Source organism: Solanum tuberosum, unplaced genomic scaffold (assembly GCF_000226075.1).
Source record: "Solanum tuberosum cultivar DM 1-3 516 R44 unplaced genomic scaffold, SolTub_3.0 scf00140, whole genome shotgun sequence".
In the NCBI taxonomy this organism is placed as follows: Eukaryota; Viridiplantae; Streptophyta; class Magnoliopsida; order Solanales; family Solanaceae; genus Solanum; species Solanum tuberosum.
This window is the reverse complement of record NW_006239064.1, coordinates 621,773-649,011: the sequence shown is the minus strand read 5'-3', so window position 1 is coordinate 649,011 and position 27,239 is coordinate 621,773. Positions and strand designations below refer to the sequence as shown.

Here is a 27,239-nt window from a genome sequence, read left to right as displayed (position 1 = left end):
CGACCATGCTACTAGCCTAAAATGACCCTTCCGGAGCTGATGGAATCGTCAGAATTGAATTTCGATGTCATCTTCTTGAACTTTTGATCGAAAATGATCATTCAAGGTCCATAAGCTCCAAAACACAAAAACTCACACCAAGACCAAACGAACGATCAGGTGACCGAACTGTCAGTCCCAGCAAGTCATAAATGACTTGGGGTCGCTACAGGAACGCTCTAAACGACACATAGAAGGCAAGACACAGAAATGACCAAGAGGGTCATTACAAAACACTAGGTGATTTCTTCCCCATAGGTTCTAGCCTTGGTGAATGGAGTTACCTGGTAGCGGTTGCTGGAGTAATCTGAAAGACAAATGCCCCATACAAAGTAGTGTGCGACACACGAAAATCTATGAAGAAGAAGATTTAATTGTGCTCAAAGTGTTACCTTTGTGAAGTTCTAAAAGTGTTTTGAGAATGTCAAAATTACTTATTTTTGGTTGGTGGCATAAGATCCATACGTTCATTTGGTGGACAAAAGATGGAAGGGACTTATATTTAGATTTATCATGATCCTCCTATCTTTAGCAAAAATATTGACTCATAAATCTCATCGTGTCAAGTCAAATCTCACACTTAGAGAACTTCGTATACAACTTATATAATTCTTTTATATATGTAGGACCTCCTCAAAAAATGTCAAACTAACACATACCAAGACCACAAAGCTTCTTTAATTTGAGATGATGCAAATCTAATCTCATCTCCTGAGCTATACTTATAACTTACATAAAAATTTATTTTCAGTTCGAGCCTTGTTATTCTTGAGGTTAACACAAGTTTTTCTACTTTATTTCTTGAAAATTAGTTTTTTTTTTTATGATTATACCAATCCAATTTAACTTTGTTCTAGTCTTGATAGACAGAGTTATCTGATATATGTTATTGGTCTCATAAAATTAGTTGATGTAAAAGAAAAGATCGATCAATTTAACCCTGTCTTAGCTTTGGTGGACAGAGTTATCTAGTACATGTTCCTGATGGAAGGTGACAAATATCCATGGAATTAGTCAAGGTGCGCAAGAAGTCAAGAACTCTTTAAAAAAAGGATTCAATTTAAATAAGGGAAAAGAGCCTGATATACCCCTCAACTTTGTCATTTGGGGCTGATATGCCCCTCGTTATGAAAGTGACTCATATATACCCTTATCGGCTCGCTATACAAACGGCTCACATATACCCCTACCGTTACAAAATGTGCTCACATATACCCTTCATTTAACGGAAGTGAAAAAATTAGTTTTAAATTTATATTTTTGACTTTTTTAAAAAAAAAATCACTTAGGGGTATATATGATTCTTCTAGCAAAGTTCTAAGGTATTATTTTAATTTTTTTCATACATTAAATTTATTTTTTGACTTTCTTTGATTATCATTATTTGAGTTTTTTATTCTTATTTTATTTTTTTCTTTCATTCCTTAGTGTAAAGAAAAAATTTAAAACTATTTTTTGTGGCTATATTATAATTTAAAACTATTTTTTTGTCCATATTGTAATTTAATTTTTGTGCTTGAAGAAAAAAATTTAGTCATCTATAATAAGATTTACAAGAATATTAGTGAAATATAAATAAATTTGACCATCAAAATAATAAATCTAAATTAGTCATTGAAACCAAAAAAATGTCAAAAAAAAATATGTTCGAGGAGGATTAAATATACCCCATATGGGATTATATATATATATTTTTAAATAATAAAAAAATTAAACTAATTTTTTTTTTCCATTTCCGTTAGAGGAAAATGGTATATGTGAGTCATTTGTATATAAGTAGAGGTATATATGAGTTACTTTTATAACGAGGGATATATTAATTCTAAATGACAAAGTTGAGGGGTATATCATACCCTTTTCCCTTTAAATAATTCTTTTGTAGGAGTTCAAAATAAAGAAAAGTTAAATATACTTAATTTTATTTTTATTTATATTTTTATTTTTATTGAACTCAAATAATTGGTGATTGGAAATTTGGAAGTTTTGATTGATTGGTCATTGGTAGATACTATTCATAATTCTCTATCCACCAAATAAAGCAAAGCATATCCCAAAAAAAAAAAATAACCAAATAAAAAAAATAAAAAATAGTAAATTATATCACAAGATGAACTCTTTTCCCCTTTCTTCTCCATTGCGGATTTGCACTTATCAACTTCATCTCCATGGAAAATAATCATCAACAACATTAATTTACACAATTCCGATCAACTTGGTGGCCGCCGGTTACAGTTTACGACGACCCCATCTCCTATTTCCACCTACCGGCCATGCCCCGTCGGAAAAATCCGGATACAAATGGATCAAGATCCGTAGTTTTTCGACAATCGGAGATTGACCCACCTCGTTATAGGGGTGTACGTAAACGGCCATGGGGTCGATTCTCTGCTGAGATAAGGGATCCGGTGAAAAAAGCTCGGAAATGGCTGGGTACATTTGATACAGCGGAGGGTGCTGCACGAGCTTATGATACTGCTGCAAGGTCCTTTCATGGAGCTAAAGCGAAAACTAATTTCCCAATATTGCCCCCTTATGGGGAGAATCAATTTGAAAATCTTCAACAATCAAGGCCGGCGTCGAGTAGTATGAGTAGTACGGTGGAATCATCGAGTGATGCGCGTGCATTGTGTAAAATTATGCAACCGCGGATTGAAATTCCTCGCCGGATTCCGATGGGGGAAGGCCATAGTGATTGTGATTCGTCGTCTTCTGTGGTGGATGGTAATTGCATTGGCGGCGGCGATGATCAGACGTCGTCGTTTTGTAAAGATCCTCTGCCGTTTGATTTGAACTTTCCACCTCCATCTGATGATTTTCATATCATTGCCCCTTTGTGTTTCTAGTTAATTTTTGATGATTATGATTGAAAAAAAGAACTTTTTTTTCTATGTTTTTCGTTTAATTCTGATTTTTTTTTCTTGTTTAAAATGTATCCATTTGCTGAATGATGATAACCAAATGTGTTTTTAAGTTATGCATAACTTTGTGTAGTTTTTTCGTTGAGGCGAAGGTCTATCGGAAACAGTCGTAGGGGTATGGTCTACATACACTTTACCCTCCTCAGGCCTTACATTGGGTGTTCGTTGTTGTTGTTGTTGCATAGATTAGTGTGCTCTGTCATGATGCAATCTGTATTAGAAAAGATTGTATCTTTACTAATGAACACGGGATCTGATTATGGAATTTTTATCTGTCTTCTGATCTGCTTCTGCTTGATGCAAATAGCAAAATGAACACTTGACCTTTTCTTTTGTACAAAGAATGTTTACATTCATAAGTAAATTATCACATAGGAGATTTTCATTTTGTGTTGTATCTCTGCATTTTCTTTGAGTATTTAGTAGTATCATGGACTATCAAATGAGTTGAAAGTCATTCATCCTCAATTTAAATAAGTGTTGTCAAAGGCGCGCTTTAAGCATTGAAGCAAGCTGTAAAACATGTTGAGCGCTTCGTCTTGCTTAGTGGGTGCTTCAGCGTTGTCATCAAAGACCCCTTAAGGCATATTTTCCCTTGCCAATGAGTGTAATTAACAAGAGGCTATACTAAACAATTGATATTTCACTTTATGGTATTTTTTTTTCAATTTATCCATATATTTTCGTTGTTCAGGCTTATAATTATATTAGGTTTTGGACTACACATATATTTGTATATTTTCTTCATTAAACTCCAAGCTTTATTTGCGGTTTCCGCTTAAAGCCCCAATGGACCTTGGTGCTTTTGCGTGTTTCGCTGTTGGCAACACTGTTGAATGTGGAGGATATGTACTGGCATGGAAGAAGATGGAGTGGAGGCTTCCAAAAGATTTCACAGCCAAGAGAAAGTAAGACCATTAAACCTTTATATTTTATTCTTACATATGAGTATTATGAATAGACAAACTGTGTCATAGCTGATTATCCTCCTATCGAAACTTGGAATTTAGGGAGGCAACATAAGTTGTTGCCAAGACACAAAATGTCATGAATGGACTTTGAGAATGTAGTAAGGTGAACAATTTGGAGGATAATAAGGTAAAAGAACGACCTTTCTCCAACAACAATAGCATACCAATGTGAAGATAGGGTGAGGTGGGGTGTACGCAGACCTTACTCCTACCTTGTGAAGGTAGATAGGTTGTTAAAGACCTTCCTCTCCCCAACTCCCTAAAGAAGCAGAAAAGTGATGGAAATACAAGTGTATGGAAAAGATAATCTGTAGCTGAGAATTAGTGGTAACTTAATTGTAGAATTGTTCAAAATGTTGTACAGGTGTAAGGTTTTATATTTATCAAACCCCTTCCCTGCTCCGGTCTCATCAACCACCAAGGACAAGATAATGAAGCTTAGCACTACAACTTCGACGTTTGCAGACTTGGTAAGTTTATTTAGCTATGGACTGTGGCAACTGTCTTGTGACTGCATGACTCGTCACAGCTGAACGATTGTAAAAATTGGCTCCTTTACATTCTTAACCCCGACTCCATCCCAGCATTGGCAAAATGTTTGCTCCATTTTGATATTCAGAAAGGGCATGGAACACTGTCCCAAATGATATTAAGAAATGCTGATGGTTTCTTTGCAAGTCTAAGTTTGTTAGAGGTCGATGAAGTCCTTGGTGGAGCGAAGGTTACTATGTGATGTAATTGCACACAAAACATGATTTAGACGCTTCAATTCATCTTTATTTCATGTCTGCTTTTGTGTATGCTGGTTGTATATGGGAGATTTTCCCATTATAAATGAAATCATTTACCTTATCAAAAAGTTCATCTTTCTCTTCTGGCCGCGTTTCTAGTTTCTTGATATTCAACTCTATTAACAACTTCATTCTTTTATGTTATACCAGGAACTCTTTGCTATTCAATACGACTTTTTGATTATGAAAGTGAAATCATCCTCGTTAATGCTGATGCTAGCCTTATTCCGGAGTTGGGAAAAATTTGCAATACTGATTCAACATAGCCAGTTATTTGAACGTTGGGATACGTTCAGATATGGTCCGATCCACTGTCTAGTTCGTCTGCCAGCAGGATGTTGTTTGTGCTTTGTGATTGCTAGTCATATGTGAGTAGTAGTAACAACTATATTGAGTTTGCTTGCAACTCAATGAACTCATGAAAATGTGTAGAATCACAATACCATATCTAAGAAAGGTTGTCCCAAAAGGTTGTTGCTGGGTGATCCCGAGTTCGAGTCTTGGAAATGGAGACACCTCCAAGTAGGACTTTCCACTGTGAATCAAGATTAGTCGGGTTCCAAAACATCTCAGAATGCGAATAGTATGTGTCTGATCTATCATGTTGTTGTGCAATGTTTCTTGATAATACATAAATATGCCTTAGCTAACATTTATGTCCTCCAACTTTGGATATGCACAGTAGACATTTAAACTTGTATAAAAATTGAACAAGTAGACATACGTGTACGTGACATATTACACGTAGGATCTCATGTAGGATATGAATTGTCACATTTTTCTAATGCAAAGCAATTGAAAATAACAAGAAATTAGAGTTTAATCATGGTGATTTAGTTCCATAATAGTTTTGGCAAAATTTAAACAAACCATGTAGGAGGGTGTAGTTCCAAAAAAAACAAAATCTACTCCAACTATTCCATGTGAAACAATATCTAATAAAAGGCATAATAAATAAGCATGCCTTTAATTGGCATCACTCGATATTTATGTCGCCAATTTTGAAGGTATATAAATACATACTTAAATCATTATAAAGTTGAACAATTGAATGCACATTTTATATGACATATCGCATGCGATTCATTATATTTCATTATATTAAAAAGAGAAAATACATAAAATCCCCTCTGAACTTGGCAGCAAAATTTACTTTAGTACTTTAACTTTACGGGTAATTATTTACCCCCTAATCTCTTTTCAAGTGAATTTAATATCACCCTAAAATTATAATACCAATCTCACATTGGCAAGTGTATTCCACACGCTCCAAGTCATTGATACGTCAGCGCCACATCATTGCCACATCAGTGCCACATAGAATATTATTTAAATTTTGATTTTTTAAATTCTTTTTTTTTCTTTTTATTTATTCACAAATTTAGAAAGCAATTTTTTTTAGAAAAAATCAGCACTTGTTCATCAATTGTCACAATCCCCTTTGGTTAAAAAGAAACAACTCAGTCACAATTGCAATTGAACAAACTGAGTCAGATTGATCCAAGATCTCAAAACTATTCTCACAATCTCACAAAAACACATTTAATTTTGAAGACATGATCAAAACAATAAATAATGACTGAAAAATTAATTTGAGATGAAAAAATTGTAGATTTTTCGTTAAAAAAAACTTCAAGTTCATTACATTCAAACTCTGCGATAAATAATAATTTAGAAATAAAAATAAATTATTGGCTTTTCTATTTTTTTTTCGTGTTCATCACACCCTTTTACTGATTCAAAGAAAATAGGGGTGGGATGGGGGTGTTTCAAAAAAAGGAGAAAGAAGTTGGAGAGTTCTTCGAAGAAGAAAAAGAAAAAGGTGAGGCAAGTGGTGTTTGAGGCGGCGAGTCCGAAGAAAAAGAAAGAGGGTCGCGATGGGGTTTCAAAGAGGAGATATAGGGTCAAGATGGGGGTTTCAAAAAGAGAAAGAGGTGGGGGTGGGGTCAAGAAGAAGAAAGAAGTGATGCAAGTGGGGTTGAGGGCGGGAGGGGTGGTGGGGTGTGAGGAAGATGAAGGAGTTGGTGGTACTAACAGCTGGGGGTGGTAGGGTACGAGGAAGATGAAGGAAAGAATGATTATTGGCTAAAAAGAAAAAATTAGGGCCCAGTTAGTCTTTTCTACGCGCAATGATTTTTTCGACTTGCCACGTCAGCTATTCGGGTGTATATAATTCACTTGAAAGATGTTAAGGGGGTATTTAAACACCCGTATAGTTTTAGTGCTAAAGTAAGTTGTGCTACCAAGTTTAGGTTTTTTTTTTTTTTTTTTATGTATTTTCCCTATTAAAAATAATTTTGACTTTTATTTGTTCACTTCTTTTAGAAGGTTAAGGGGGAGGGGATTCTTTGAACATTAATTATCCACTTTAATATATCAATTTAAATATTATCTTTCTTATGTTATAGGCAGAAGTACTCATTACCCCTCTGAACTTGAAGCTTTTTATACAGTGTACATCTAAACTAAATTTCGTTTTAATTACCCCCCGAACTTGTTTATTCCTCCGTCGCGTACACCTTTTTCGTCCACCTACTCCTGTTGGGACTACACGCGCGCGACAGCTGTCTAAATTGGTGATGTGGATTTCCACCTGGATAAATTAATATTGCAAAAAATAAATTTCTTAAATTTAAAATTCATTGTTTAAAAGTTATTTTTGAATAAGGGCTGATTTCGCGGAACTCCTTTTGGATTTGGGTTTTTCTAGACGTGAAGTTGGTCGATTAAATTTCAAATTTGTCTGAAATTCTTACCAAGTAAGTGTTAATCTTTGTTTCCTTTACTTTTCATTTACATTTTACCCTATTTTTCGTTTAAAATATGCCAAATATTAAAGAAAAATGAAGATTTTACATTTTTTTTATCGCTGTAGCGTTATGATGTGGCATAAAATCACTTCCTCACGCGCCTAGTAGAGATTGTTGTCAATTTCTACGCCATTTGGACGAAAAAGGTGTACGCGACGGAGGAATAAACAAGTTCGGGGGGGTAATTAAAACGAAATTTAGTTTAGGTGTACACCGTATAAAAAGGTTCAAGTTCAGGGGGTAATGAGTACTTTTGCCTATGTTATATTCATAACATCACTACAAATTCTTCAAATCATTTCTTATTTCCTTTTGAAACGTAAGTAATGAATGTTATACAGAATGTATTTTCTATATATAGATCAATATACAAAATTTATGATTTAACTTTTTATTTATATATAAAAAAAAAAAGAATTCCTTGCGAGCTATTAAAGTAAGCTACTTACAAAATTAACATTGTTTGTAAGTTTTTTGTAAAAATTTGGCAAAAGGCATAAATTGCTCCCTAAACTTATACCCCAAAAGTCATTTACACACTTTAACTAATGAGGTGACCTATTACACACCTTAAGTACATAAAAGTGTTTATTTTTCCCTTCCGTCACCCAACTCAGGGCGCGTTTCACTCCACATAGTTGAGTGCGTCAACACGCTAATAAAGTCATTTTATTTATTTTTTTAATTAAAAAACCCAACCCAACGGTTATATTCCCATTCTCTTCTTATAACCCGACCCTAATGAACAAGAACCCTAAATTTTCACCCAAAAATCTGAATCAAGAACCCTAAATTCAAACATAGTTCAAAATTCCTTATTTTGAATCAAAGGTAACATTTTTCATTATTATTCATTCATCTCTTTTCCATTTTGATTCATTCCTCTCTTTTCCATTTTGATTTGTTTCTATCTATTTCGCAATTTTTTTGAATTTTTAGTTGTTTGATTCGTTGTAATTCTTATTAAGGTGCTACAATGACTCGAATAAGCTTGACTAGGCTTTGTTTGCAAGTGGAAGATCGTGAATTGGAAGAGGTACGATGCAAACATGGATTTGTTTTGCCTTTGCTGACCTCTTGGACCCCAAGAAATCCTGGTAGAAGATATTGGGGTTGTCCTTACTATGGGGTAAGTTTATTTTTTTAAGAGTTGAATGATTTGTTTTGTTGTTTCAAGAGCCATAGAATGATTCGTTTTGTTTTTACAAAATGCTAGATCATGCGATTTTTGGCTTTGGAAGGATGATTATATTGATCCAAGATCCAAATTTGTGATTCTCAAGTTGTTGGGAAGAATTGTCGAGCTTGAACATAGTGTTGAATCTTCTTGAAAATTTGAAACTTCAGATAAGAAAATCAACAAGGCTACTAAGTCGATCAAATCTGTGGAAAGCAAAATAGATATGAACAAGATAGAGTAAACCATGGACAATTTTGATGATGATTTGAAGAAGATGAAAGCAGTTGAAAAGAAATAGAAAAACAAATTGGCCAAGTCCAAGAAAAGGGAGAAACAACTTTGGATTGCTCTGTTGTGTGCTTGTATTTTAGGTGTAAGTTTAGTATTGCGAGTATTTTTTCTTAAAGGAGAAGGAGATTCAAGGAAATTGCCATGATCTCTTCTTGTACCAAAAATTTGCATTATTGTGTTGAACTTGTAAGGATTTTGTGCAATGAAAAGATGTTGGTTGAATTTGTTTGTGTAATGAAAAATTTGCAAGGCTTTCCTTATCTTAATTTGTCTCATTTATGTTGGCGAGTATTTGGTTTTGTATTTGGGCATAAACTATACATTTAGTGTAAACTATACGTTTGTGTAGCCACTACTAAAATAGTCACTAATTGCCCTCCATAAACACGGAATCATTAATCATCAACTAAAAGAGAAACAATATTGTTACATAAACAGACAGCCATAACTGCATAATCATTAATCTCAAAATAGAAGTTAATAGTTGTCAAAGCAGTTACATAATCAAACACCAAAAATTAAAATGCAATCACAGCTGCCAATTCATTGTCTTAAATATAAGGGACCTAAATAGGGATAAAGTGCATTGCATTGTCTATCAACCAACAAAACATAATGTCTACATTGCATTACCAACAAAAATATACCAAAACAAGTTAGATTGCATTAGATGTTGTGAGCATTAGAGCTCTCTTGGCTCAAATGAGTAGCCTTAGACCTAGTCTCAATTTGTTTTCTTCCCCTCATCTTTTTAAGTTAGCTTGAGGTCATAGCTTGTTTTCCTTTCCATTTCACACAACATATTGGTTTATTCCCAAGATCTCCAGTGACAAATGCTGAAGACTTCACATTTCTAAATCTTTCACTAGGCATTTCAAGTTGTTCAAATGAATATAAGTAATCTTAATTTGTGATTAAAGAAAAAATAATAAATGTTATTTAAGTATAGAAATAGAGAACTTACATTAATAATAGTAGCACCACTTTGTGTGTGTAGTACACCCATTCCAACCATTTTTGTTCTGCTAGCAACACTACCCTAAAAAAACAACAAAGTATTCAATAAAGGAACTTAATTAAAACTTATACATGAAGTAAGTAAAGGAAATTATATCACTTTTTCTGTTGAACCCCTTGTTCTACCCCTTCTTTTTTCAGTTGGAGCATTAGGTGTTGCTCTTGGGCCAACAGTTTGTGTTGATGTTGGTGCAACAGGAGGGGTTGCTCTTGGGCCAGCAGTTTGTATTGATGTTGGTGTAGCAGCAACATGTGTTGCTCTTGGGCTAGAACTTGGTCCAGAAGGAGGTATTGGACTTAGTCTAGCAGCATGTCTTGAACTTGGTCTAATAGTAAAGCTTGTGCCAAAAGCAGGTGCACCAAGATGACACTTTATTTTATTGTGACCCTTGTTATGACAAGTGCTGCATGACATCTCAATCCCTTTTTTGGATAATTTTTCAGTTTTACTGGTTTCACCTTGCTCTTACTTCCTTTTTTTGACAGGCTGGCATCTTCCTAACAAGAGGTGGTATCACAGAGATGTTTCGTGATTCTGGCCACATTTTCAGATTCATAACTGGCTGAATGAAGTAGTTGTATGTCTTCAGGTATGTTTCTCTGTTATACCAATGAGAAATGTAGTTAATTGGGTCCAATTTTCTATGGTGAAGAACAGTTATTGCATGAGGACATGGTATGCCTTTCAACATCCATGCTCTACAACTACATATTTGTCTTTGAATATCATTGTATGGTCCATGAAGTACCTCATACCCTGTATTTGAATTCTATTCAATGCTGCATTTCATAGACTTAGCTGTATTATCTTGTAGAACCTTCATTGCCATTGGAGAAATGTCACAGATCCAAGTATTGCAAAACTCTCTCATCTGCCCTATTCTTTTCATCATTTTTACCCTAATTTCTTCAAGCATTGTAATTATAGTCTTATGCCTTGCTGCTAATATCCATGAATTGAAACATTCAGCCATGTTATTGTCTATAACATCACATTTTTGAGGTAAAAATTGAAGTAAAGCTTGCTCCATCTTTCAGGATTATTATACAACAAGTGATCAACTATAATATTTCCCAACCTTTTCATATAACTAATGTTATCTTTTAACTCAGCCTCAAAAGTAGACCTTGCACACCTCCAGAAACATTTCTTTCTCTCAAGACCTCTCCATCTCTTTGACCAGTTAGCAAGGATGTGTCTAGCACACATTCTATGCTCAATTTGCACACCTCCAGAAATATTTCTTTCTCTCAAGACCTCTCCATCTCTTTAACCAGTTAGCAAGGATGTGTCTAGCACACATTTTATGCTCAACATTTGGCAAATGATCAGTTATGGCAATTTCAAGACCCTATAAGAAAATTCAAGACATAAAACTAAGAAACTAAGACATTTATAAATAAATGGCATTCAAGACATGAAATAAATCAAAAAATTAATAAATATTCTAACCTTTTGCATATCTGATATGATTGTAAGGTCTGTTCCATCTCCCAACTGAAGATCTTCCTTTAGAAGTTTGACAAACCAAGCTAGTGGCAACATTTAATTGTTCCCATCTTTACAAACAGCAACCAATAATTGACTTTTAGATACTCCCTTTAGAAAACAACCATCCAAACCAATGCACCTCCTACAACTAGCCAAGAAGGACTTCTTCATTACATCAAAATATATGTAGAAGCCTTGAAATATTTTTCTACCATTTTCAAATGTTTCCTCATGAAGCTTGACTACATATGTACTACCTGAATTAGTTCTTAACAACTCATCTTTGTAGTTCAAAATCCCCCCTAACTCAAGAACATAGTCACTCATTAACTCATGTAATACTTTGTGTCTTGCTCTCTTACACATTGTTCTTCCAACATATAAATCCAATTCTTTTTTAATAAGCCCTTGAAACTCAAAGATTCTAATGTTAGGTTGTTCCTTTATCCTTACACTGTAGTGACTAGATAAGAACTTGCTATTACAAAGCTTGTTCCTATTAGTATGATCACATTTGTGAACTGGATTGTATGTCTTTACAACAAAATTATTTGTCCTAAAATCAAAGCTAGAAAATAAAATCCAAGGACAACCAACTGTACACCTAACCCTTACCCTTGTTGGTTCATTAATATACATTTCAATTGCAACATGTTCAGCAACAACATATTTGGTAACATCAGATCTAAACTCATTAACACTTTCTAATACAAGAGCCAATTCCCACACTATTTTCTGAGAAGATGCATCAAATACAACGCTATTCACCTTCTTTCTCCTTCTTGGCTTAACTCTCTCTCTCTCTCTCTCTCTCTTTGTTGAACCTCTTCTTCATCATCACTGAAAACATTTGGATCTGTTTCAAAACTGGCAGCTTCATCTAGGGATAATATGGCTCATCACCAGCTAGCTTGCCTTCTAAGTTGTTTCTATTACCACTTGTAGATTCATCATACCCAGTATCTGGCCCTTTTTTTTGTTCCTAACTTGACATGATCAGAAAATAGAGCTCTTTCTCCCCTTTTCCTTCTCTTTCTTTTACTCATTTCCTCCCTAAAACTTCTTAGCTCATCATCTACATTACTCCCATTAAATCCCCTATTCAATGATTCTCTATCTGAATCTTGTTCATTAGAAGGATGTACAGGGTTAGGAATTGAATCAGAATAGATAGGGTCAAGAGTTGGATCAGTAGAAGAATAGATAGGGGTTATAGTTTGATGAGTAAGAGGATGAGTATTTGAAGTAGTGAAATAGTGTACAAGAAAAGATGTATTTGAATTGGCAGGGGCATGGGCAGGGTTTGAGGCATTTTCTTGGGCCTCATGTGTTGGTTCTAATTCAGCATCAAAAGATGCATTAGGCCCACTGTTTTGAGATTCTCCCTCACCTACTCCAGTTTCCTCATATTCCAATGAAGGTGGGACCAAAACTGAATCAACAACAAAGTGACACACAAAACAGTCCAAAATATCTCCATGACTCAAACACTCGGCAATTAAAGTAGTATCATAGTCAGATTTGATTTCTAACATAGCAGTACTTCTAGGAAGTTTCATATACAACACACATTGTCCAGTTTCATACCCCAACTCTTTCAGACAATCCCTCAATTCAAAATAAGATAACTTATCTATATCAACATCTAAAAACGCATAAACTCCTCCACCATGATATGTTTCCCCTTGTATCCCTTTTTTCCAATCTTCATAATACCACTGTGGTAAAATCTCAAAGTAATAAATTTAAAAGAAATTTTAACCTAAAAATAATGTTAACAGTTGACCCTCAACAACAACGACAAAACATATACAACAACAAAATTCATACAACAACAAAGGGGAATCCTGTGAATGAAAGACAACATACAGTAAACTTGAAAAAAAAATTAAAGACGAAATAACCCTAAGCTAAAAAGTATGAACTATGAAGTAACCCTAGAAATGTTTGACTCACCTTTCAAATATACACTATGAACGGTGAACGCCTCGATTGTACCCACCAAACCTTAGTAACCACCGATTTGCTTCCACCAAACGATGAATGCCTTGATCGACAACACACCAATGTTCTTTAAATATGACAGTGAAAACTTGATTAGATGGTTAAAACTACAAGGATGCTTAAAAAACACTACAAAATCAAAGAAATCTTTAGCTAATAATAGGATTTACAGACGAAATTTACAATTAGGTTTTGGTGTTCTCAGAGAAAGGAAACGGGTGGGTGAAATAAATGGACTAGGGTAAAATAAAATGGATTTGGGTGAAAAGAATCGGGTTTGGGTGAAAAGAAACGGGTTTGGGTCAAATGAATCGGATTGGGGTCTTTTATTACGTGGCTTAACTAGGAGGCGAGTGGCTTTCACTCTAGGCATAATGTCCTGGGTTGGGTGACGGAAGGGGGAAATAAATATACTTTTATGTACTTAAGGTGTGTAAAAATAAATACACTTTTATGTACTTAAGGTGTGTAATAGGTCGCCTCATTAGTTAAAGTGTGTAAATGACTTTTGGATACAAGTTTAGGGGGCAATTTATGCCTTTTCCCTAAAAATTTCAAAATTTTGTATGCACCCATCATGTTATTCTCCATCTTTAATATATATCGCATTTTTTCATTTTAAATCAATTTAAAAAGTGATACTACTAACAATTTCATTTCATTATTTCATTTTATACTTAATAAAATTATTTATATTCATATAAATTTTCATTTTCTTTATAAACTTCATATTCAATCAAACATTTCAACATAAGTTAGAAAAAAATGAGTACAATAGTATTTCTGTATTTTATTTAATTTTTCGTTGACAAAAATTGTTATCATGAGTTTGAATTGTGATATCAATCACTTACTATATAATAATAGATACTTATGGTCCGATTCTCGTGGAAACACAGTGCAAGCTGGAGGTTAATGCTAAACTTTTTTAAATGCCCTGGTGCAGTACCCGGGCTGCTTACGATGTGCAGATAGGAGAAAACGTGGGTACTTCAGGTTCCACATCTTCTCCAAAAATCTTTCCTTTTCGTGGGGTCTTTAGCCTAGTTCCTCCTCCACCACAAATCCCCTCTCCCCCAAAAATAGTAATAAAATTATAAAGCAAAAAAGGTAGATAAACCCCTTTCATTTCTTCAAGTTTACACTTGATCCACTGATGAACAGTCAAAAACTTGTTTTGGGTTGAAGGGAAGTTGATTCTTGAAAATACCCAATTTGCAAAAACTTGTTTTTGATTGAGGGGTAGTTGATTCTTGAAAAATACCCAATTTGCTAAAAAGTTGTTTGGGGTTGAGGGGTAGTTGATTTTGGAGGATACCCAATTTGCTATTGGGAGTATAGAGGAAGATGGTGGAAAGTTCAATTGGAGGGGTGGTGCCAGCAGTGAAGGGGGAGGGGATGAGGAGGATGGGGGACAAAGAGGAGGGGGGTAGTGTAAGGGATGAAGAAGTTGGGACAGTGACAGAATGGGAGTTGGACAGGGAATTGTTGTGCCCTATATGTATGCAGATCATAAAGGATGCATTTTTAACAGCTTGTGGACATAGTTTTTGCTATATGTGCATAGTTACTCATCTTCACAACAAGAGTGATTGCCCCTGTTGTTCTCATTATCTCACTACCAGTCAACTCTATCCCAATTTCCTTCTTGACAAGGTTTGTTCAGTTTAATGTTGTTTCTTACTAGCAATTAGTCATGGATTTTTTCTGTAGTACTTATTGTAAATGTGCTCAGTAAAGTTGAATGGATAGCTAACATAGTATAGTAATTGTTGTTTAGTATAGTGTTCATATTGACTGTTGAGCACTGAAATATAAATAGCTGAGCTGACTTAAGTACATGGTGTTGAAGGGCATAGTACAATCACAATTTTGTAGTATTGGCTGAAAATGTGCTCAGTAAAGTGGAACAGATATTAGTTATTCATATAGCCAATGTTTTATGTGAAAATGTTTGGGTGAAGATGTGGACGACCTCCTCCTTCAATGTCAGGTGACAACTTGCTTTTGGTGTGAGATTTTGAGATGGTTCTGCCTACCATTGGTGATATCGGGCATAGTGGAGGAGGTGTAGAAATAAATTTTGTACAACTAAGTAGTAGTCTTTTGTCCCTTATTTTCTTTTGGTGCACCCAAGATGTTCCTTTCTGAGTTTGTGTATAGAAGATAGGGTATTGTTAGTAGAAAGCTATTACTCCGTTGGTCCCAATTTATGTAGCACACTTTCAGTTTTTGTTTGTTCCTATAAGAATGTCATCTTTCTATAATCAAAAACAATTTATCTTTAAAATTTCCATTTTCCCTTGAAATGATTTATAACCATACAAATGTCTAAAGCTTCTTTTTTTTTTGATGAAGTAATTGGTTTAATCATAGAAGTCATCAAGAAGATGCAGAGATATACAAATAGAGAGTAAGGTTACATTGTAGCCGCAAAAAGCAAATGTGAGACCTTGTTAGCTACATTACAGGAGCACTATCTTAGGTACAGAGAGCTAACAATTGATTTGATGGGGGTCATATATGCCCAACTAAAGAAAGTAGACATTTTGCGTTAAGGGAGTGGCTGGCAGTTGATTTTCCATCAAAGCATCTATTGTTTCTTTCATTCCATAACCATTATCCAAATTGATTTGATGGAGTTGTCAACTTCCCAACTGCCCCAGGTCTCAAAAGCCTCATTGGTACTGTTTGGCATAACCCAACTAATTCCAAAAAGAGAACAGAACATCCTCCAAAAATTTGTTGCAACTAGACAGTGTAGAAATAAGTTATTGTTGATCTCTTAACTCCCTGTGACACATATGGCATCTGTTGACCATCTGAATCTTTCTTTTCATAGGGTTGTCTTGAATCAAACATTTCTCATAGAGTACAGTCCAGCTGAAACAGATGATTTTAGGAGGTAATTTAGTTTTCCAGATCAACTTCCCAGGTTACAGATAAAGTTTGTTTTAGACCCTAAATTTCAAAAGTTTTCCTTTCTTTCTTAAACTTTGTGTCAAGTCAAAACGGTGCCTTATAAATCGAGACAGAGAGAGTATCATTTTGTTACTTTCTGGTTGACTTCTTGTATATGGGCGCTTACTTTTCCCACACATATGAATTTATTAATTAAAAAAATGTATAGAAAATTGGTTATCATTTGTTGGAAAAACTTATTATGACATAGATTCTCTACTTTTTGATACATTACTTGTATACTGGAGATTCTCCATTATTTATTAAATTATTTACCTTATAAAAACATTAGAAAGATATCCAACACGGACATAACAACATTTTAGTAGCTCTCCTTTTATGTTATATGTGAATTGTGTCTTTTCTTCTAATCATACTGCACATTTTTCTCTAATAGGTAGACGAGATTCTGCTGAAAAATTAAATTTTGACTTCAAAGATGTTATATTGGTTTCTTTAGAGGACAAATCTCTATTTCGATGCAAGTTTGACAATTTCAGTTTTTTTCTAATTAAGGGTTTATTATTTATTATTTGAGGTAAATCCATAATTGTTCGAATTGTGTAGTCATCAATTAGGGGGTCCATAGTCCTTATATTTCTCATTCACTCTATCCTTTTGGAAATGGATTTGAGCATCTAGGATCTCTTTTAAAGTGCCACACATAAAAACCTTGAACTTATGTGAAGGAGGGTTCACCCATCTCACAAGCATACACTTATCTAGGGTAATCCTTTGCCACATATAATAAGTACATTAACTTACCATACATATATTTATCAAGGGCTTCTTCCGCCTCTCTATCATCACTTTAATTTAGAAAAGAAACATTTTCTTTGTGTAAGAAGAAAGAAAGGTACTTCTCAAGAAAGACGAAAGAAAGAAAAAAATGTGGTAAGCAGTTAAATATGTTGTTAGCTCCCTTGGAAAACAAAAGTGGTCCTTCAGAGATGGTTTGCACGATGCTCAAAATAAAGATTAGGATGATATGCTTCCATCAGTTCAAAATGTTGTACTCATTAGAGTCCAAATTATTTGTTCCTTTATCTTTATGTCCTTTGCACATACTTCAATTATAGGCTTTGTTGATTTTTTCTGCATTTAAATCTCTCTGAGAATTGTTAGCAATCATTCTCATTTTATTTTCAAGTTTCTTTTCTATTTTGACTGGTAAGGTTTAAGTTTCATTCACTTTCAAGTACCAGTATCAGTATGCCTTTACGATCTAATAAACTGTTGCTAAGAGATATTAATGTTGTATAATTATGAGATGGTTGCATCTTGAAATGATTTACTTCACTATGCAGCTTATTGTTAAAGGTTTCTCTGTACCACCTTTGTAGCTAATGAAGAAGACATCTGCTCGTCAGATTTCAAAAACTGCATCCCCTGTTGAACAATTTCGTCATTCATTGGAACAGGTGAGTCTGTTTTCTCAATCTCTAGGTGAAGTCATGATGGCGTTAGCTCCAATGTTTGCTTTTGTTTTGACACTACTAAATTTAAGATTGTTTTTTGAAGGATTCTCTGTTCAAATTTGCTATTTTTTTAATGAAAATTCGGGTGATCTGGTTTATATGTTGTTTGAGTTATTGTACTCTGATCTAACTTTTAGCTGTGCCTGAATTCTTGTTTTAGTTTTGGCATCTCTTATTTTGGCTCTATATTTTCAGAAAGAGCATATTAAATTTTGTTAACCAAATTCTGTTTAGGGTGTAACTATTTGTTTATTATATAGTTAGGTTTGTTTAAGTTGACTCAATTATTGAGCTGTCAAAAAGTCGGATTTCTGAATTCAAAGGCCATTCTTGTAGTGTATTGGCTTGTGATTTATGAGTAGTTCTCACTTCTTCTTAGTGCTTGATGATGGATGGCATTTTAGTATTTATTCAATTGGCAGGCTAATCTTTAAGTAGATGGCATTCTTTTGTGGAAACAGAGATGAGATTTATCTTTGAATTGAAGTAGGGTGATAATGTCAGTCTACATATAGGTATGGTATAATTAGTAGTTGAAATCACCATGGTCCACCAATTCTTTTCATGAATTTCGAGAAATACAATTTCTTGGGTACAGAAGCAGCTGTAGCAGGAAAGTGGAATATACTCTATTATGGCTAATTTGACTGATTGGAGTCATAGGCCTCTTTCTTGATAAAACAAAAAGAGAAGAAAAATGGCTTTTGAAGGCACATTTTTTTCCCCTCTAGACTGGATCACTTATGACAGTCCTACTTACATAGACAATTGGGTCAACTTTATACAGAAGACTTGGTGAAAAAAAGCTTCGTACAGAAGACAAGTTTTTGTACACCATATACGGGGTTGTAGGGGTGGGGTGGGGTGGGGTCTCCCCTTTTTTACTCGTTTTGTACAGAGGTGGAAGTAGGGTACGACTTTATCAATAAAAAAGAAAAAAGAGGTGGAAGTAGGGTTCAAGGAGTGTGCCAAAAACAAAAGAAGAGGGAAAGTATATGGAATGAACTTTAGACATTGTCAAATTGGACATTAATGAAGTTACAAATTGCTTGTTGGAATGTTTAGGGTGTAGTAAGTATGGTGATACATGACTGGAGATGGGATATGTTTGCCGAGGTGAAAATAGAATGGGACTAAAGAGAAATTGCAATTGCAGTTGAAGGAGATGATGTCTGATTTGTAGTGTTCATGGGCTATGGGAATGGCAAAAGGTTTTCTTGTTGTATAGACGAATGGGTGGAGTTTGTAGAGACCAGATAATCATATCATTTTGTAAATTCTGTACTTTTTGGCATATATCTTGTATATAACCGTTGTTGCCATGTTATGAATGAAAATACATATTTTTAATTAAAAAAAAAGGTTTCTGCGAAAAGAAGAATTAAAAGTGAATTGGTAAAAATTGGGTTAAACTATCTACAATCAAAAAACAGAAAAAAAGAAGGTAAACCATTTCTATTGTGGTCTTGAAGTTGTGAATCAAAATTTCATATGGTAATTTAGACATGTAAAAATAGTTTCTTCTGATATAGTTACTTTGTGGTTCTGATTCTTCTCCATGGGTCAAATGTGGGTAGCTTGAGGATGCTTCATATTCAATCTGGGAGGAGTTAAAAACCCAATAAAAACGCATTCCTTAGTCCTTCAGTTTTACTTCCTAACTTAATAACCAAGGGTCCCTTTTCTCTTCATTTTACTTTTGCCCTCGATTTAACTATGAAAGTGATTGGTGCAACTGCTTGAAAGATCAGATTATGGAGCTCTGCATTTATGTCACTGTACTTAGAACCAGACATAACATTTCTAAAACGCTATTTTCCCAGTTCTTTCTATTGGCATGTATGGAATAAATCACACACCTATAAATATTCAACTGTCAGTATCAGTTTTGTGCAGAAGCTTGAGATGTGACACTTGTTATATGCTTAGACAGGGTTGTGAAGTGTCAATTAAGGAGCTGGATGCTCTATTGTTGATGTTGTCAGAGAAGAAGAGGAAATTGGAACAGGAGGAAGCAGAGCGAAATATGCAAATTCTGCTAGACTTCTTACAGATGTTAAGGAAGCAAAAAGTTGATGAACTCAGTGAGGTATGTAATTGTTTTAATACCACCTAGAGAAAAAAAGTCAAGAAGGAGAACAGAGATTTATCTTAAAGAAAAAAAAATTGTACTATGGTAGAAAAGGGTATGGCCATATGCTAGATTTTGGTTTTGCACTCTTATGTGAGTTGAGTGCCTTTTTCTGGCTTTCCTACTTCTATTTGGTTAACCCTATTACCATTTGGTTCCTTCTCCCTTAATAACTTCAAGATATATTATATTATATACAAGTGGTTCTTCACTTGGGGTCATTGTGTCTCCTTTAAAGTCTTGTATAGCTGCAGTTTGCTTTCTCCAAATAACAATCTGATAGCCAGTTTATTGATTTGTGCATTTAATTAGGTGCAACATGATCTGCAATACATCAAAGAGGACTTAAATTCAGTAGAGAGACATAGAATAGACCTATACCGGGCTAGGGACCGGTACTCAATGAAGCTTCGAATGCTAGCAGATGATCCTATTGGGAAAAAACCTTGGTCTTCATCAACTGATAGGAACTTTGGTGGTCTTTTCTCCACTTCACGAAATGCACCTGGAGGATTACCGACTGGAAACTTAACATACAAAAAGGTGGACAGCAAAGCTCAAATAAGCTCTCCTGGACCACAGAGAAAAGATACTTCAATCAGTGAACTGAATTCACAACATATGAGTCAATCAGGTCTGGCTGTGGTTAGGAAGAAGCGCGTCAATGCACAGGTTTGTGGTTGCGACATTATGTTACTTCACAAGTTTCTTAACTACTCCCGGTGTTTCATTTCACTTGGCCCTTATACTAAATATATATTTTTTGTTTTACTTGTCCCTTGTAACAAATCAAGAGAGATTTGTTATTTTCTTCCAATATTACCCTTCCCACTTGTTGGATCTCACAGGGTATGTTGTTGTAATATTACCCCTATCATTAAGTAACTATATAAAGTAATAGTAGTCAAAGATAGATTTCCAAAGCATAATCAATAAGGATAATTTAGTAAAATAAACCCCTAATAAATACTTTCTTAAAGGGAATGTCAAGTCAACAAATATCAAGTAAAATGAAACGAAGGGAGTCTCAGCTTACTTTTTGCTGTGTTTTCATTGGTTATGAAATAGAATGATCTTTGTAATTGATCCAGTACTGGACTCGTGACTTACCGTGAAATTTGATGAGAAAACAGACTATTCTATGACTACCTTTTGGTCACACATTTCTTGATGAATGCTTCTTTTGTGGTGATCAAACTATGATGATCTCATCACATCCTAGGTTCTCATTTAACTATTCTCAGCTACCCAATTTTTTCCCGTCATATTGGTGATATCACATTTGCTGATTTTGAAGAAATCTATCGTGCACGAGTCTTCTTGATACTTGATAAGCTATTTTCCATCAGCTCTCAAGCTTTCTTGTTGAGAGATGTAAGCAGTACATATTCCTCCGTCAAGTAATTAGATATATGAACTGCCTTATGCCTATGTTGGTTATGGGTGATCTTTCTGGCCTGCCTTTCTACTCTTTGTTATCTATTTGGTGAATGGTTTTTATGTTTGCTTACAGTTCAATGATCTCCAAGAATGTTACTTGCAAAAGAGACGTCAATTGGCGAACAAATCTCGTGTTAAGGAGGAAAAGGATGCAGATGTTGTACAAAGAGAAGGTTACAGTGAAGGACTAGCAGATTTTCAGTCTGTACTTAGCACTTTCACTCGTTATAGGTATAACTTTTTGTCTGTTATTCGCTGAACATGCTTGCTTTTAAATTGTTGCACTTGTTTCTGGTTTTAACCAATTTTTAATTTTAGCACTTTCACTCGTTATAGGTATAACTTTTTGTCTGTTATTCGCTGAACATGCTTGCTTTTAAATTGTTGCACTTGTTTCTGTTTTTAACCAATTTTTAATTTTAGCACTTTCACTCGTTATAGGTATAACTTTTGTCTGTTATTCGCTGAACATGCTTGCTTTTAAATTGTTGCACTTGTTTCTGTTTTTAACCAATTTTTAATTTTAGCACTTTCACTCGTTATAGGTATTAACTTTTGTCTTGTTATTCGCTGAACATGCTTGCTTTTAAATTGTTGCACTTGTTTCTGTTTTTAACCAATTTTTAATTTTAGTCTAACTTTCACGTTACGTTATAGGTATAACTTTTTGTCTGTTATTCGCTGAACGTGCTTGCTTTTAAATTGTTGCACTTGTTTCTGTTTTTAACCAATTTTTAATTTTATTCTTTAACAGTCGGTTAAGAGTCATTGCTGAGCTTCGGCATGGGGATCTGTTTCACTCGGCCAATATCGTTTCAAGGCAAGTTTGGTCTTTGCATAAAATTGTTGAAACCTTAAAGTTCTCCTTTTACTGGTTCCCCTGTGTCAGATTTAAATATGGAAATTAGCTGTTAAAGAGGAGAGCCGGCGTTGTGGTTGTAGCAGATAGATCATATCCAGAGTGTAAATATGGCTTTGCTGGAGTGCTGATTTTGATTAGTCTTGTAAATGTTGTGTTTCTCATTACCTCAGACCTGAAATTACAATCAGATACACAAGAAAAGAAAAAAAAATCAGAAAATTGTTTTATGATTCATCTCATTCATTTGGTTCTCTTATTTAGCTCTTGTAGGCAAACCTTATTCCAAGAACTAAACTTTAAATATGTTCATATTGCAGCATTGAATTCGATCGTGATGATGAGTTGTTTGCTACTGCTGGAGTTTCACGGCGTATAAAAGTTTTTGACTTCTCTTCAGTGAGTTTTTAATTTATAGCTGGTTGTCTCTTGATAACATTGGGTGCAATGACATTACTGAATGACATATCATGGGTCAATTTCTACTGTTGATATTGCAAATGAGAAAGTGCAAAAGCTATTTTATTCTGAAATTGTTTTTCACCGTTTGATTACTCATAAAAAAACAAGCTGAGATGATCCAAGTGTTAGTTGTTCAAACTCAACGTCAGTGCTAATGAGTGCTTCGGCTCAAATTCCGAATGGGCTTGAAAGCAAGCTCAATCACAACAACAATAACTACACGTCAATCCCAAACTCGTTGGGGAAAGCAAGACTCATAAATTTTGTGAAAGTTGAACTTGGGCTGATAAATTGAGTTTGAGCTCGTACCTCAATTCAAGCTCAAATTATATTAGAGTATATATTAACAACATATAAAAGTAAAACAACAAATTTTGGAATTAAATGGGGTGATAAAGTTTTTTCGCACTATTAACTTGAAAAATGCATTTAGAATATAATATGCAAATTGTTGCATTATAAATATTTTCAAATGAATAATTGGTGAAAAATAGATTGTTCCATGAATATAAAAGAGCAGAGCTTGAGTTTTACAAGCTCAGCTCCTTTAATGTACTAGCTCAAAATTTAAAGGAGCTCAGAGACCAACAGTTGAGCTCACAAATACTACAGTTCATTCACAACTTGAACAATCAAGACCTTGTTGGTATACATAATGCTTGATGGTATGTGATGTGTGTATATGGAACCTTCCTCAAGGAACAAATTACGATCACCTTCTTTCTAGAATAATATTTTCCTTGTAAGAGTAGTGTTGCTGCAAATTTGGATGGCAGCAGGTTCCTGGTGGCAGATAGCACATTTCCTGTTTTGTGCATATTTGTTTATAATTTTTTTATGTTACCTGCACCACATTGATATTGTACTTATGTAGGAGAAAAACACCAGACTGTTGAGCTAATTTTGTTTCCATCAATATATACATGAAGAACCTTAAGTAGTGCTTTGCTTCTTCTAATGACAATCCCCATATTGGCCCTTTAAGGATATTGTCAACCTTTTCAGTGTGCCATGATTGTACCTTCTATTTGTCTTGGTTATTTTTTTGGTCAAATATAATGTTACCATCTTCAAAAAAAAAAAATTAAAAAAATTGTAGTCAAATATTCTGGCAGAGCTCTCCTTTGCTGCTTTGCATATTACTCTCATTATTCTGATCTGGCTTGTTATGCTTCTGCATTTCAGGTTGTAAATGAACCTGCAGATGCACACTGCCCTGTTGTTGAAATGTCTACCCGATCTAAGCTGAGCTGCTTGAGCTGGAATAAGTATACCAAGAACCACATAGCTAGTAGTGATTATGATGGAATAGTAACTGTATGGGATGTGACCACTAGACAGGTGAATCAGTACTTCTGCTAATCAGTTTTCACTGTAGACTTTTTCATCTTCCTACGACTGATACTGATCCTTTCTGGTGTTCAGAGTGTGATGGAATATGAAGAGCATGAGAAACGGGCATGGAGTGTTGATTTTTCACGCACAGAACCCTCAATGCTTGTATCTGGCAGTGATGATTGTAAGGTATTAGAGGATCATTTCTCACTTGTCAAACACAACTTACCCCTACCTTTGTGGTAGAGAGGCTGTTTCCAATAAACCCTCGGCTCGATAGAAAAGAGAAGAATTCAAAGCATGATAGCAAGAAAATACGACAACAAAATAACAAGATACAAATCAAAGCATGCCTTATCTAAAAACCTTGGACTTAGATTCAAAATTTCAGTGTCTTATTATGTCTCTACATTTTGGGCCATTACTTCGTACTGAAGAAAATTTCTGGGCATAGTATCCCTCCATATTAGTTTTTGTTGTTTTGGTACAAATTATTCTTATTGCTTTCTGGCTAGTTTATTATACAACCATCTTTTCCTCTGTCTGAGCCAATAACTTGAGTACTTATCTTTTCCCTAACTTACGTTTGTATCATCATTCTATGCTGCTGCAGGTCAAAGTTTGGTGCACGAAGCAGGAAGCAAGTGTTCTTAATATTGACATGAAGGCAAATATATGCTGTGTAAAATATAATCCTGGATCTAGTGTTCATATAGCGGTAAATTTATTAATTTTTGAAGAGCTTTCTTTTATTATTTCCACTTCTGCACTGCTGGTCAATGCCTTATTTTGATGTAGTGACCTCTTTTTCTTCTCTACTTCCAAGTCTCTAAATACCTTTCTACTCATCGACCCCATGGGTGATAATCTGTACTTTCGCAATCTGAAAAGACCATGACTGATAATATAGGATTCTATCCTCTACTAAGATGCAATATCTGAACATGTATATATGTTGATTGCTCAACCATGCATGTGTATCTCCTGATGCTGTTAGGTTGATGTCCATGATGAGTTTTTTCTGTGATCATGCCATTCTCAAATTCGTTATGCAGTTACACATGGATACTCATTCGTTTATTCCATTATCTATGCAGACTCCATGCTTCCTTGTGACATATAACTTCATTTGTGTCCGAAAGATTCCAGACCCTCCATCATGTGTTCCTTGAAAGTTTCTGGATGCTATTTAGAGCATGAATTTCTCATATAGCTCAGTTCTTTGTGCTTCAACCCAGAAAAGGGAAAATATCCTCATGGTGTACATCTCGTTTTCTCTTGTAGGTTGGCTCTGCGGATCATCATATTCATTATTATGACTTGAGGAACACCAGCCAGCCGGTTCACATTTTTAGTGGCCATAGAAAAGCTGTTTCATATGTAAAATTTTTGTCCAACAATGAACTTGCTTCAGCATCAACAGACAGTACTCTACGATTGTGGGATGTAAAAGATAATTTGCCAGTAAGACATCTTTCAAGTCTCTACTATCCTTCGATGAGGAAACTTTTTTGCCACCAACCTGTTGATGTGGTTGTGAGATTCTTCGTTGATCTTCTTCGATAAAAGCAAAAATTATTCACGACAATTAACACTGTTTGAGTGCATTCTAGGTTCGCACGCTTAGAGGACATACGAATGAGAAAAACTTTGTTGGTCTCTCAGTGAACAATGAATTCCTCTCATGTGGCAGTGAAACAAATGAAGTATTCGTGTACCATAAGGTAAGCACTTCTTTTTTCTTTGATAATCGTGATGTTGGTACCGGGTAACTCTGTCCACCACCAAGTCTAAGACAAACCTATTATTTTTGTCTCTACTTAGATTTGAACCTTAGATCTCACATGAATCTCAATCCACCTCATTGACCACTAGGCCACACCCTTGGGTGTAATGGCCTTTTAATCTTTGTTTAAGTGCTGATAGTATTTAATTTTAACTAATGCTTTGGGATGGTATAGGCGATCTCCAAACCCGTGACTTGGCATAGATTCGGTTCCCCAGACATAGACGAAGCGGATGAAGATGCAGGATCTTATTTCATCAGCGCGGTGTGCTGGAAGAGCGATAGCCCTACGATGTTAGCTGCTAATAGTCAGGGAACTATAAAAGTGCTAGTCCTTGCAGCTTGAAGTTAACAAAGCTGCTAGTTAAGAATGTTCTTTGATTGAAATTTTATAGTGGAAAACAGTGAAATGAAATTTCACATTCAATTTTTCTTCTGTAGATATCTATTCAACCATCAAGATGGCATGGTTCCCCCCATATTTGTCAATGTATTCATACATTAAAACATGTAACACAAGTTGTAGGGATTGGTAAATTTAGAAGGATTTACTGGCAAAGTTTGGTTTTTTTTTTCATTGTGCTGAAGGACATCGGTTTTACACACCGTTTCATGGAATAAACTTACTCGTATCCAGTGTTTACACCAAATGATATTCTTTGTCATGATTATGTAATAAATCGATATGAAAGTACACGTTAAAAGTGAAAAAGATGTATGTGGAATGTTATCATTGATTTTGTGTAAACATCAAGTGGATACGTTCTTTTATGTTATATTATCCACGCATGCACATACAATGACAAGACAGAGGGGCAATTTTTCACACTATAATATAAAAGTGATACACCTCAACCATTGAGAAGGGTTGATATTTTACAAAAAGAAGCTCAGGAGGGATAGAAAAGATGCAAGAACTTTTACATAACCTTGCAAACTTGAGGGTTATACAAAGTGTTACGGACTTGCAAGGTCAAGAAAACTCGAACAATCGTTCAAGAGTTCTAAAAGATGAGAAAATAATATAAGAAGAACAAGCTCAGAAAGGATAACGTCACTGCATGTGTCACCACGACGATGACTCTTGATGCCTCATTTCATCACCTTCATATAAATGAATCTCTATGACTTGTAACACCATTGCTTCTTGGTCTAGTACATCCATGGATATGATGAGAAGATAACTAAAAAAAATTCACAAAAACTTGAAGGATACCATACTTTTTTTTTGTTCTCACTTTAACCTAACTTAGTATATGGTGTGATGAGAAAAT

At 34.8% G+C, this 27,239-nt stretch overlaps 2 protein-coding genes across 4 annotated transcripts; both read left to right on the top strand.

The window, feature by feature from the left end:
* The first annotated feature begins 2,309 nt into the window (after nucleotides 1-2,309).
* Nucleotides 2,310-2,882, top strand: LOC102592697 (ethylene-responsive transcription factor 7-like). The gene is given in 1 exon segment (NM_001288690.1): nucleotides 2,310-2,882. A coding segment is annotated over 1 exon segment (573 nt).
* Nucleotides 2,883-14,472: 11,590 nt separating this feature from the next.
* LOC102592355 (E3 ubiquitin-protein ligase COP1-like) lies at nucleotides 14,473-26,608 on the top strand. Of its 3 annotated transcripts, XM_015310728.1 has the most exons (14): nucleotides 15,083-15,169; nucleotides 15,872-15,998; nucleotides 17,818-17,895; nucleotides 19,886-20,041; nucleotides 20,396-20,755; nucleotides 21,597-21,754; nucleotides 22,278-22,343; nucleotides 22,703-22,781; nucleotides 24,030-24,185; nucleotides 24,270-24,368; nucleotides 24,793-24,897; nucleotides 25,464-25,643; nucleotides 25,793-25,903; nucleotides 26,141-26,608. In XM_015310728.1, exons 3-14 carry the CDS (start codon nucleotides 17,821-17,823, stop codon nucleotides 26,309-26,311), a joined length of 1,716 nt encoding a protein of 571 aa, XP_015166214.1. In that variant the 5' UTR covers nucleotides 15,083-15,169; nucleotides 15,872-15,998; nucleotides 17,818-17,820; the 3' UTR covers nucleotides 26,312-26,608. The 3 variants fall into 3 exon arrangements, with proteins under 3 accessions (XP_006351972.1, XP_015166213.1, XP_015166214.1); XM_006351910.2 differs by lacking the exon at nucleotides 15,872-15,998 and having other exon boundaries at nucleotides 14,473-15,169; XM_015310727.1 differs by lacking the exon at nucleotides 15,872-15,998 and having other exon boundaries at nucleotides 15,081-15,169; nucleotides 17,782-17,895.
* Nucleotides 26,609-27,239: the final 631 nt, after the last annotated feature.

What these genes read in the sequence shown, in the direction of transcription:
- LOC102592355 (XM_006351910.2), top strand. Translation starts at nt 14,861, where the DNA reads ATGGTGGAAAGTTCAATTGGAGGGGTGGTGCCAGCAGTGAAGGGGGAG. An exon ending in GATCTAGTGTTCATATAGCG is followed by an intron (nt 24,898 to 25,463) that starts GTAAATTTATTA and finishes TTTCTCTTGTAG; the next exon opens with GTTGGCTCTGCGGATCATCA. An exon ending in AAGTATTCGTGTACCATAAG is followed by an intron (nt 25,904 to 26,140) that starts GTAAGCACTTCT and finishes GGGATGGTATAG; the next exon opens with GCGATCTCCAAACCCGTGAC.